The sequence below is a fragment of the Telmatherina bonti genome, assembly GCF_933228915.1.
Source record: "Telmatherina bonti genome assembly, chromosome: 10".
Lineage (NCBI taxonomy): Eukaryota > Metazoa > Chordata > Actinopteri > Atheriniformes > Telmatherinidae > Telmatherina > Telmatherina bonti.
In genome coordinates, this window is record NC_136628.1 from 15,785,775 (window position 1) to 15,798,176 (window position 12,402).

General features: G+C 38.7%; 1 protein-coding gene across 1 annotated transcript in view; it reads left to right on the top strand.

Annotated features, from left to right (window-relative positions):
* The window catches only part of stk10 (serine/threonine kinase 10), a 57,142-nt gene that overhangs the window by 31,821 nt on the left and 12,919 nt on the right, over nucleotides 1-12,402 (top strand). The window contains exons 3-8 of the mRNA XM_079247528.1: nucleotides 1,940-1,988; nucleotides 2,507-2,656; nucleotides 4,442-4,514; nucleotides 5,924-6,118; nucleotides 6,757-6,838; nucleotides 12,106-12,240. Coding sequence (XP_079103654.1) covers nucleotides 1,940-1,988; nucleotides 2,507-2,656; nucleotides 4,442-4,514; nucleotides 5,924-6,118; nucleotides 6,757-6,838; nucleotides 12,106-12,240 — 684 coding nt within the window. The remainder of the gene's footprint in view (nucleotides 1-1,939; nucleotides 1,989-2,506; nucleotides 2,657-4,441; nucleotides 4,515-5,923; nucleotides 6,119-6,756; nucleotides 6,839-12,105; nucleotides 12,241-12,402) is intronic.

Consider the following 12,402-nt stretch of genomic DNA (forward strand, 5'->3'; position numbering starts at 1 on the left):
CTTTTACAACAAACAGAGGGGCTTTCGTGATGGCCTTGAGCATTCATTGCTATGGCAACATGTTTTAGCAAACATGTATCCACATCAAACATCTAACTTGCTCTACTATCAGTGCTTCATTTTTAAGTATTCTGCAGTTACTCATTAAAAAAATGAACATTTTTGAACATATATCAGGACACTTTATGCTTCAAGTCTTTAAATGCTTTTCAACCTAAGAATTACTTTAGATATTCAGAAATGTGATTTTTCATTCAGTAGAAGTCACAACTGTTCTGCAGAAACGTCTAGTCTAGTCTAGTTAAAGCCATAACTTTCAGTTTAATCTCCCTTTTTAGGTTGTAAGTAAATTTGAGTCACTCATTTAGACACAGATTTTACAAAAGCTTTTACGGTGTTTTGAAAGAACTGCAACAGGTGTCAAAAAGCTCCTGATCTTTGACACGGAGTACATGAACGGCTCCAAACAATATTGTCAAACACGCAGACCTGACTGCTTCAACGCTTTGTCGTTCATTAAAAGGTGGAATATTAAAATTACATTTTAAGTAGACTTGAGAAAGTGGAACATCGTTAATAAGAAATAAATAAAAAAAAAACCCAAACTAATTGGGTTTGTCAGTCTTAACCCAACAAAAGAGCATTGTTCCACTTGTTAGATGCATTCCAAGACTGACATTCCTCATCTGCTGTTTTTTTTTCTGTGCGCGTGTGTGTGTTCGTGTGATTGCATGTGCATCGAGGCATTTTTCAATACTACCTATTCAAACGTGCGCAATCACCTTTTGTGCTTGTAAGTGGCTTGACTGAAACAGTCCTGGCACTCCTTGTCCGATGCCAGACCGATGCTTTGACAGCGTTGTCATAACAGTCACAGGATCTTTGTTTATGCAAGTGTGAGATCACACCGCAGGTATGCTGCACACCATCTGAGGTTGATCTCTGACCAGTTGCTATCTGCTGCATTTTATCCTGTGTATGTCAGTTTCGTGTTAGACGCGGGTTTACATGCTCTTTCACGGCAATAACTAAGTCTGCACACATTTCCGAAATCTCCTGATGTTTCATTTTTCATGTTCCCACCTGTTCTGATCAAAATATATTTTTAGCCTTCTGTGTATGTTGATCACAGCTGAAGTATTGTGTGTGTGTTTTGAATTGAAGCCTATTAATTATTCACACTCTTCAGTTTGAAGCCCTGTTTACAGTGTGTGTGTGTGTGTGTGTGTGTGTGTGTGAAAGAAATGTGAAGATGCTGAGTGGAAGATAACATAACTTTTAACATTCATAGATGGAGATGGGCAGTGCAGATGCAACAGTTGAATGCTAACTTGTAGGGGTGGGAAAATCGAATCGAAAAATTGAAAATCGGGATTTTTTGCTTCACAATTTTAAAATCAATTTCTTGTTAAAAAAATCAATTTTTTTTTTCAAACAAATAAAAATAATCCAGTATAAAAATTTTGTTATTTTTATTGTTTTTATTGATCTTTTTACTTGTCTTCTGGGGCGTTAAAGCAGCAGAACGATGATCTGGCTACTGTGTCCTTTTTTTCTAATTGAAATCAAGAAATATTACGAGCAAAAAAAGTTTCATACGTTTATTTTCTTTTTACTCTACAAAAATCAGCAATATCAAAGAATTGTGAGAATCGCAATTTAAATTGAATCGGCACCCAAAAAATCAAAACCGAATCGAATCGGGACAAAAGTGTACCGTCACAGCCCTACTAACTTGTCCACATGGTCTCTGCTTGCATTTTAATGTGCTTCTGCTAAAACATGAATTTTACACACACACACACACACACACACACACACACACACACACACACACACACACACACACATTTTATTGTTTCTGCAGTGAGAGCTTTGAGCCATATACCTGTAAAACCTTAGTGAAGTTTAAACTCACCTCTTCTCTCTTCTCTCACAGATCATGATAGAGTTCTGTCCTGGAGGTGCTGTGGACGCCGTTATGTTAGGTAGGACCCTCTTTGTCCTTTTGCCTCTGTGTGTCGTACTCTTACAGTGCTATTTATGTAGTCCAGCCTTGAATATGTTCTTGAATACCTTGATGTAGTCAGACATAGTGGAGTCCTCAAGTGTGGGGAACCCCTTGCCCCTCCCCCCCGGTGTGTTTTCACTGGATAATCCACATCCTTATAACCCCCAGCACCCCTATGCAGCTAACCAAACACAGGCAAAGTAGAGTAAAGTCTGCATGCCATGACCATCTTAGGTGTGACAGTTTCCCTAATCTGGAATTACTTATCCAGCAACACTATCTGCTCTGATATCCCAGCTTTACCTTGTGATGTTTTGTTCTCATGGAATTCACACAGTAGTTCAGTCAAGATTTTGACCGTATGTGGACTAAATATTAAACCGTGTTGTGTGGGCGTAACGGCATGCGGCCTCTTGCTGTTAGTCTTCCAAACACTTCCTTTCTGCTCTCATCAAAACAGTCTCATTTCCCTTGCCCCCCCCCCCTCCTCGTCAGATTTGGATCGTGGGCTGACTGAGCCGCAGATTAAGGTGGTTTGTCGCCAGATGTTGGAGGCGCTGGACTACCTCCATGGTATGAAGATTATCCACAGGGACCTGAAGGCGGGTAACATCCTCCTCATGCTGGACGGGGAGATCAAACTGGGTAAGGGTGATGAATGAAAACTAACATTTTCTAGTTATTAATTAGCTTTTGATAAAAAGTGTCATGCTGCATTTTGTTTTTGTTGTGTTTAGGGATTAAAAAGTCACTTTAAGATATGCATATCACACATACATTTTACCATCCAGGTAATATACCAAATAAGCTTAATGCGTGCCAATCAAGCACAAACCAAACCCAATGAAGTGTTTCTGCCCAGCTGTACTGTGCGATGCAATGAAAGCGTCTTCAAAACACCACATTTATTGTCAAAATGAGAACAGAACAGAAAATTAAGCATAAAATATAATTAGTCTTGTTTTGGGCCAAAATGATGTGAATGGAACAAGTTCTCAGAAAACCCTTGCTTGTGGTGTCTTTTTTTCCCTCCTTTGCACATTGAAGGTTATCTGATGATCTGTGGTTAACCTATTCTTTAGCATGTATATACACACACACATTATGTGTAGAGTTGGGGGCCTCTGCCCCCCTCCTGCAGCGCCGTCGGGAGGATCACAAGCCAGCATCGTGTGGGAAAACTGCATCCTGAGAATGTTGCATATTTTCTTTTATTGGCTTTTTGAAGAGTTCTCCGCATTCTTGACATTGTACAGCTGAAACTGTGGACCCAGCCCAACGGCTAGTGTGTTTTGGATTAAAGTAGGACTTTCCAGAAAGAGAGGGGGCGTGTCAGTCCAGGACGTTGGTTCCTCAAACTTCAAAACAGAAATATTTGAGCCCCTTTTGCGTACATGATGCTTCGCTTTTATGAAACTAAGAAAAGATTTGAAAACAAGCATTTATTGTGAAATACAGGGTATTTTGGTACATTTAACTTGCTTCACCACAATCCTTTTTCCTTTCGAAGGAATTTGTCAGATGCTGTGACCTGATCTGGACTCGTACAGGGATCTTTTCCACTGCCATACATTCCTTCTAAACACACCACGGTTAGATATAATCACTGGGAGTTGCCTCTTTAAACTTATTATGTCATGACACAGACTCATTAACTCTCCTCCAACTTGTCTAACTGCATGTTAATTCAAACAAGGCAGCAATTAACGCCCTGTTGCCAGATCTGCATTAAACTTGGTTATTTTTTGGTCCTTTTTTTTTCCCCCCCTGAAAGCGTTAAGTGGTAGTTGATCTCCACGCTGTCGTGAAGTCTGGGATTCCTGTCATGCACTCATTCATTTCCTTGTGGCGTGCTGCAGTGCGAGTGTGTAATGTAGAAACATTTGCATGAGAGAGGCAGTGGTTCCTTTGAGGGATGACTGCGTAGGTTACAGCACTGAACTGTTTACTCCCTCTCTAGGAAGGACAGTTATTCCCAGCTCGACTTCGAGCTTCAAATGATGTGTTTGACTGGAAGGTTAATTATGTTTGAATTGCAGTTTGTTCAAACTGGGAGCCTTTTTAAGTCGCTGTGATGGAGCGCTGCAATGGATGAAGGAGTGAGACTGCCGTCTCGTGAGGAAAATCTGAGGAGCTTTGCAGAAAGAAAAAACCTGTTTTGACTTGGAGTGAAAACATCACACCAGTAATCTGAGGGCTTTCTATGGGAATTGGGGTGCCTTGTTCGGGAAGCAGAGCAACTATAAATTCACTGGATCTGGCTTTGTGTCCCCGCCCATCACAAAGCAATGACAGCTTTACAAGCTGTTTGTGTACAGTGCAACACAGAAAAAAGATGGGAACTTTTCAACAAGGGTTATTCCCTTCTCTTCTGAAATTCTTGCAGAAATAATCTTTTGTTTGTTTGTTTGTTTTCTTGTCTTCTTGCAGCTGACTTTGGAGTGTCTGCAAAAAATACCAAAACCTTACAAAGGAGAGATTCTTTCATCGGAACTCCTTACTGGTGAGTCACAAATATACAGCAGACCCTGCAGGATAAGATTTAATGATGATTTGGGACTTTAGATTTATATTTAAGTATAAGGAAAGATTAAAGATGATTTTACCAGGTGAGATTTTGTGCATTGAAGTCTCTTTACAAACTGAAGCATTTAATGACGTTAATGTTATGTAAATCCAGGAGGACCGTTTCACAGTTCTCACACTATTAAACATTGCACATATAATGTGTGTTTTCAGCTCTGTGCAAAAGTTTGAACAATGCTGGAAAAGACCAATAAGTAAAATCTGTTATTGTGAAAAATCTTGTGGAAAGCTGCGGAAACCTCCCAAAGACAAATCCATAGAAGAAATACTCATGTTAATTTTAAGTAATATTATACTTATTTTTGGTGCAGCTTTAAAAGCAGAAGGATTCCTTGCAAACTTTTTTCAAGAATTCTTCAATACATTAAAAACAGGTAAAAAATTACTATATTATAATTACTATATTAGCTGTATACACAGCAGATTTCAGTTTATATAGTATATATTACTATATAAATACTATATCATGTTATATTTAATATGATATAAAATACAAAAAAAAACAAACTGTGTATATAATATAATAATATGATTATAGAGATTTTATTAAAATCAAAACCTCTAACAGTGGAGAAAGAGCCATGTTTGGGTTGGTATTTCAGCAGGTGACTTAAGGAAGATTTTATTTTCTTTTTAAATTGGGAGGAATATTTTAAATTTCAGAAAATCTTGTAGACCAGTGTGACACTGCTTTGTTTTAACAACATCTACTTTAAAAACACCTGATTCTTGTCTACAAGTTTTCTACAGGGACGTTCAAAGATTTGAAGAACTTGGATCGGCGCATCCAGGAAAATCTTAAAATGTAGACATTTTAGTTATCTCTACTGAAGCCGTACAAACGAATGAAAACCCTTCCTGTTGTTGTTACCAGGGTGCAGTTCTCCTCTCTAAACTTGGGCAAACTGGAAACATCAATTTATAAGCGAACCTTGCTCCAGAGTGTTATCCACGATGGGAACATGATGGGAGGCTGTTAACCATTGACTGGAACAGGTTATCGGCCATGAATGAAGGCTGATAGGAGTATCCTCCCAGGTCGATTAAAACTGTGTGTCTTTGTGTTGCACAACACTGATTTGTTCTGGAAAGAATCAAACTGGTTTGGTGGTTTTGTTCCCTTTGACTGCGCTGATGAAGTCAGGGAGAATAGTGTCTCCAAGAATGACCTTCATTTCCTTTTTTCCCCCTTTCTGTTTGTATTAAAGATGTTTTTCATGCAGTTAAAACCTCTTCATACATAATTAATTCATAAACATGATTTTTAAAAAAAAAAAAATTATTTTAACCATAATGTCATATTTGACCTTGCTCTGCCTTTTGCAGGATGGCTCCCGAGGTAGTGATGTGTGAGACAATGAAGGATGCTCCGTACGACTACAAGGCCGACATCTGGTCTCTGGGAATTACTCTGATTGAGCTCGCTCAAATCGAGCCGCCACACCATGAACTCAACCCCATGAGGGTGCTGCTGAAGATCGCCAAGTCAGAGCCTCCCAGCCTGGATGAGCCACATAAATGGTAGGGACTGCGTTGCGTAATAAATCCAAACCTGAAAGAAACAGAAGGATGTATTTTCCAGGAGTGAGTTTGATTATTTGTAAATGAACAGTGGAAGGTGAAGTCATGTTTTAAATGTTCCTCTCTGGATTTTTCCGGATTATTTCATTTCACTCTGTCACCAGGTCTCTAGATTTTACTCACTTAAGTGTATGAAAAGTATTGCAATTAATCTATGTGTCAGGTTGTCCTCCCTCTCTCCACCCGCAGTCCATTTTGTTCTTTCTAAAAATAAAAGTGAGCCCAGCCTGCAGCAAGTGCCGAAGTATAACTTTCCCTATCAGTTTTATGAGTCTTAATGTTCCCTTTGCAGCTAAATTTATTACTGCACAGTTATCAAGCGCTGAAAGGAGACTTTAAGATGGGTTGCTGACTCATCACCCCTCCTGAAAGCTGGGTTTCATTTAGAAAAATAACAAAAAAAAACCCAAATCACAGCTGTGTGCAGAGATAATCCACATGTACCAACGTTGCATATGTGGAGTTGTTGGTTTAAACTATTTGCTTCTTCTTCTTCCTTCTTCCCCGCCTGCTTTTTATCCATCAATCCTCCATTTTTCTTTAATTTATTAAAGTTTTGTCATTTTTTTCCACTTCAGGTCAAAGGATTTTAAAGATTTTTTGAAGAAGTCATTGGATAAAAATCCAGAGGCCCGTCCAACTGCTGCACAACTCATGGAGGTAGGCCTCTGAAAAATATGCAGTTACAATCTGCAGGGTGTTACGTAACGACGCACTTTGACATATGATGGAATAATTTTCCTTTTTTGTCTTTATCTTGTGCAAACACAAAAAATAGACCAAATAATTGCAACATCTCATCATCTAATTACAGTCATTTCTCCAGGGAAGTGAGCTGTACACATAAAATGACTCTGAAATCTACCTCATAGGATCTGGTCAAATTCTTAAAATGCCAAAAGAAAAGAAGTTTTAATGCTTCCTTTATAATCTCCTGTAGCACAGAAGGGAAGAAGTTTTATGAAGGGAAATTCTGCAAATTCTGTTTTTGCAACATTTAAAACACCACTGACTCATCTTCAAGAGGTCGTTCTCACGTAAATCGTTGTTAACGAATATGTGGAAATGAGAGTTGGTAGCAGTAGTATATGTGAGGAGCATGTGACATCTTTCCATTCTGGGACTTTTATTTGTTTTATAATCGTGTAAGTGAGTTAAAGACATTTTTTGGACAAAGATTATTCACATATATTTACATATATATCCACACAGCTTGTATTTACATACAAAGCTCTTTAGAGAAAAGATCTGAGCTGCACGATGAATGTTCTTTGTAATTATGTACCTCCAAGAGGACGCCTATAATCTGCTGGTAGTTAACTAAAGATTTTCCAGAATAACGCCAGGAAAACTGGCCATGCAGCAGTTTTCACTTGTGCTCCAAAGTTATGGAGGTGCTAGGACCCCAGAGAAGCCAAATCTTTAAACATTTCTTTGAAATGGCTCTAAAAATGCCTTTTACATGAGTTTTTTTTCCCCCCTTGCAGTGATTTTCTTTTAAATTGACATTCGTCTTAATTTTTTTTTTTAACTTGTTGATCTTTTAATTTTTTTTTGTTTACTGTGTTTACTGACTTATGCTTTGTCTGCAAACTCTGCACCAAAAACTGTTTTCTTAATGAGATAATTGCTCCTTTTTGTTCTAGGTTCTGGGATTTCTTCTTTTGCTCAACTTTTCTAGTCACAGAGTGCAATTTAAAAAGAAAAAAAAACCACTTCAAGGAAACAAAACAAGCAAACTAAACATTAAAAAAACATTTATATTTGTTGGATTATTTCTTTTAACAATTATTTCTGGCAAAATATCTTATAATGTTAAAAAAAACAGCTTTTAAATAGGCTTTCCTTACAAATCAGACTGTTTATGGGATGAGCAGCAGAGTTGTGTATTTGGTTTGCACCCATGAAATTACTGTCAAAGCTTCTTTGCCAATAACACACAGCTTGTTTTGCTTTTGACTCTAGCTTGGTGTTGTTTACTTGATCATATGATTAAAGTATGAAAAAAAAAAAAGACTAGACATATTGGTATATTAACTATTTGAAGATGTAAGGACTGACATGCTGTTCAGGACGTACCCCGCCTCTCCGCTGCTAATTGCCGTGGTTGGCTCCACCCCCCCCCTTGACAGAAAATGAATGAATGATGCCCTAATGCCTTAAATAGCATGTGGAAAAACCATACACAGCCTCTTCCTAATGCTGGTCATCAGTTTACTGACACATTGCTGTGGGATGGCATCCCATTCTTCAACCAGCATTTGTCACAAGTCAGCCAGTGTGGTCGTGTTGGTTACTCTGGCATGAACAGCACGCCCAAACTGGTCCCACATGTGTTGGGTAGGACTGAGACCAGTCCTGCAGGCTGGTCATTGAATCCTCTCCTCGCCCAAAATTCTGGAGGTAGTCTTGGTTAATGGGTGCGAGCGTGGTTACTGTGGAGGATGAAGTTGGTTCCCAGGCTGTGGAAGATCTGTCTGCATCCAGCTTGCCTGCAGTAACAGCAGAGCTAGTTTTTTTTTTTTCTTTTCTCTAGTAAAAGAGATCTCATCCCACAACCTCACACTGGTTCTGCCAAAATCTGTGCAGCGTAGCATTTATAACGTCCTCTCCTCCAACCTCCATATGTAGAATCTGGATATAATATTCCTCATCCAGCACCTTATGTTTCAGCACCTGGGCCACAGAAACGTAAAACAAAAGTCGATAGCAGACTAAGATGTTTGACGTTGGCCGTGAATATTCGGCAAGTTTTTAATGGAAACAAGCCACACACTCAGCCACTCACGCCGCTCATGTATTCTGTTATTTTAATGCAGATAAAGTGCCAAACATCATTACAACAACGACATAACCTCACTTTTCTTTCTAAGTTTTCCACTTTTAAAGTGGAAGAAGGTCAGTTGCAAAGTTAATGGGTTATAAATACTAAGATTTAGAGCTCATTGGTTAATTAAGTATTTTCATTATGAACAAGGGATGTTGTTCCTCCTCAATACACAGTAATCACACTAAAAAAACAAAAACCCTTCCTCTCATTCAAGCCTTTTCCAACAGATCCACACACGTTCAGGGTTTCTGACGCGACGAGGAAACAGTAACTCACCGCAACTGTTTCCGTCCAAATACTTTGACATATTACATAAAAAAGAGGCCAATGACACCATTATCTGAGGAGCATTTGATTATTTAACCCTAAAAGTGCAGGGGGAGTAAGAGAAACAACAAAACAGGGTGTGGATTTAGGAATAAGTAGCTATCTATTAAAATTCAGAGCCACCGTTTCCTGTCTGTGTCCCACAGCTGAGGGAATGCCAGCTATTTACATTCCTGTTCTCAACCAATGGCACGCGGGGACCACCCTGAGCTCGCCACCTCTGGCCAATTAGAGGGAAGGCAGAGATGCAAATCTTCAGACCCAGGCCTGCGGGGAATTCAGCATGTGTTCTCCGGTCGGGAGGGGAGAGGAGACGGGGAGTGGTCCATGTTTTTTTTTTTGTGGAGGTTTTAAGATGTTTATCGTGCCTGCTGCTCCTGACGCCTGCAGATACTCGTGTTATGAAAGCATCATATTCTGCTGTGCAGCTGAAGTCGTGTGACGCCAGCGAGCCGCTGGTTACCATCCGCGTGTCACAAGATTTAGGCCAGACTCTGCAGCGCAGTTCAGATGAAAACCAGACGGGGAGCGGTGATTGGACGAAGAGGTTTTCATGAATCATTGATGAAAGTCGTAAGTGGCTTGAAATACATGAGTTGTGCTAATGAGTTTAAGAGGAAACTTTATGAAGCTTTATAGCAGGAGTATATTAGGATTTTATTACTTTCTCTGCTTTTTGTTTTCTCATGTTTGCCTGAAATGATTGTTTACAAAACACAGCGCGACACAGCATCAGTCACCGTGGCTGGTGGGAAACCATCCGGATGACTCATTTTACAGCATTTTCTCCCCTTTTTTTTAAATTTCATTTTTTAAATGATAGTTTTAAGCACTTTTATTTGTGCAGCTATTCTTTTGTAAAGTAGCTCCTGTGAGGTCTGTGGATTAGGTCTGAGTGATATTTTCAACTTTGGGTAAATGAAAGTGAAGTCAGTTTTATTTGTGTTGACCAAAATCACAACTTGTCCAACCTCAATCCTCACCCCAAACGTAACCGAATTATAAGCTTCAGTCTGCAAAACAAGGCTTTAAGTTGAAGCCGCCCTTTAAAGACTTGAGGACTGACCTCTCATGTCTTAAAAAGGAAAAAGGGAAAAAAAACAAAAAAAGAAGTCTTTTCTCAAACTCATAAAGCTGTGTATGGCGCACTCTGCTCTGGTTTGCTGAACAGGTAACTCTGCTCTTTGTACTGCCCCCTCTTGCTCTTGCAGCCCCGCTGGGCCATATTGTTCACATTTCACCTCTTCACACCCGGCCGTGCGTGCCAAATCTTCAGCCTCTGTGGGTCTGAAGCAATGTTAGACCTGAAAGAGAGGATTTAAGCTGCGCTGATCCACACCGTGATCCGTGGTGCTCATTAAAAGTAAACATGGCTGGGTTTGAGAAAGCAAGAGCATAGCGGTCTGACGCTGTCTTCGTTTGGTTTGCTTCAGGAGGAAGTTGCTTTTTGAGTGTGCACATGAGGTCTATAGATAATGTCACAACGTACAGTTCATTTCATTTGTATTGCGCATCTTTGGTTCTTTTTTTCTTTTGTTTTTTGCCCACTCACTAAGTGTATTTAATCTGATAAAGTCTGTCACCTAAAATCACAGCATAATTTCAGTTTTTATAGTTAGTTGTCAGTCCTTTATCTTTATTTGTGCATGGTTATTGTCATGTTTCCATGTTTGCAGGACAATAGGCTTTGTCACAGTAGCACTTGGACAAAACCTGGTTTTACAGTTGAACATTACAGAGTTTTTCCATTTAAAAACTTAATCTGATGCTTTAAAACAGATAAAAAGTTTCTTCTATGTTTAATTGGTACAGCTGGAGATTTGTCTAATATTCATAATCCAGATATTAAAACCTGCTTTTCATCCATAACCAGTTATTATTTGGGACCTGAGGCCTCCTCCTCCTTGTCCTCTGCACATGTTGCATCAGTCCGTTGTTGTTCTACTCCACTCATTAAGCAATATTTGACTGTCGTTTGAGAAGCTGAAAGCTGAAATGTAATGTTTTCCTCAAGGACAAGCCCGTGCACATAAACAGCTCTGATCATCCAAAACAAATGCACACTCGCTTGTCTGCTTTTCCCTTTGTCAGCTGTTCCAGTAAAGTTACACAGGAGTGCAAATTTTCTGAATAATGAATGATCTGCCTTTTATCTCTGCACCACTCACCTCTTAATTTGATTATTTTTTCATTTGTTTATGCTGGCAAATAGGCCTTTTTATTTATATATATATATATATATATATATATATATATATATATATATATATATATATATATAATATATATATTTTTATTGATTTGCAATAAACTCTATTACAGTAAACTGAACTTTGACATAAACATGCAGTTATATTGTATCTGCTTAAAACCAGCTGGTACCAGTGTTGCCCCAGCAGTTAGTTTCTAGCAGCTTTCTTGCAAATTAATGTATTTTCTTGTATTTTATACATATACATATTAATCCTTTTACCTAGTTGTATAATAATGTTATCTTGTGTTTGTGTTTCACTTCTACTCTTCATTTTCAGCAGAGTATAAGTGGATTTTACCTAAATCTTTACATGATGTGTTTTGTTGCCTCCAGCAAATATTATTTAATAGTGTTTATCTTGTAGAGAAATTAAATTATTTAAAAGGGAACAGTCAGTTCCTACAAGCTGATTTCAGCTCAGAATTACAAGTTAAAATATAAAAATTACTCATGTGAAATGCTTTTATTTTGAAGGGTAATTAACTTAAGATACTCTTCACTGTTTTGTGTCTGCAGCATCCTTTTGTGAAGTCTGTGACGTCTAACCGTCCTCTGATGGAGCTGGTGGCTGAAGCCAAGGCGGAGGTCATGGAGGAAATTGAAGACAGTAGAGACGAAGGGGAGGATGATGACGCCTTGGAGATCACTGGGGTATCAAACCTATATCTTTTTTTTTTTTTCTTTTTTTTAAACTTATTATTCTATTTCTTTTATTTAACTCCATCGCGGCGGAACAGTTTTATGGCCTTTAAGCTAAACGACAAATGTAATTTGAATTCGAATCATGATGAGAGAACAGCATTTCTTGCACCA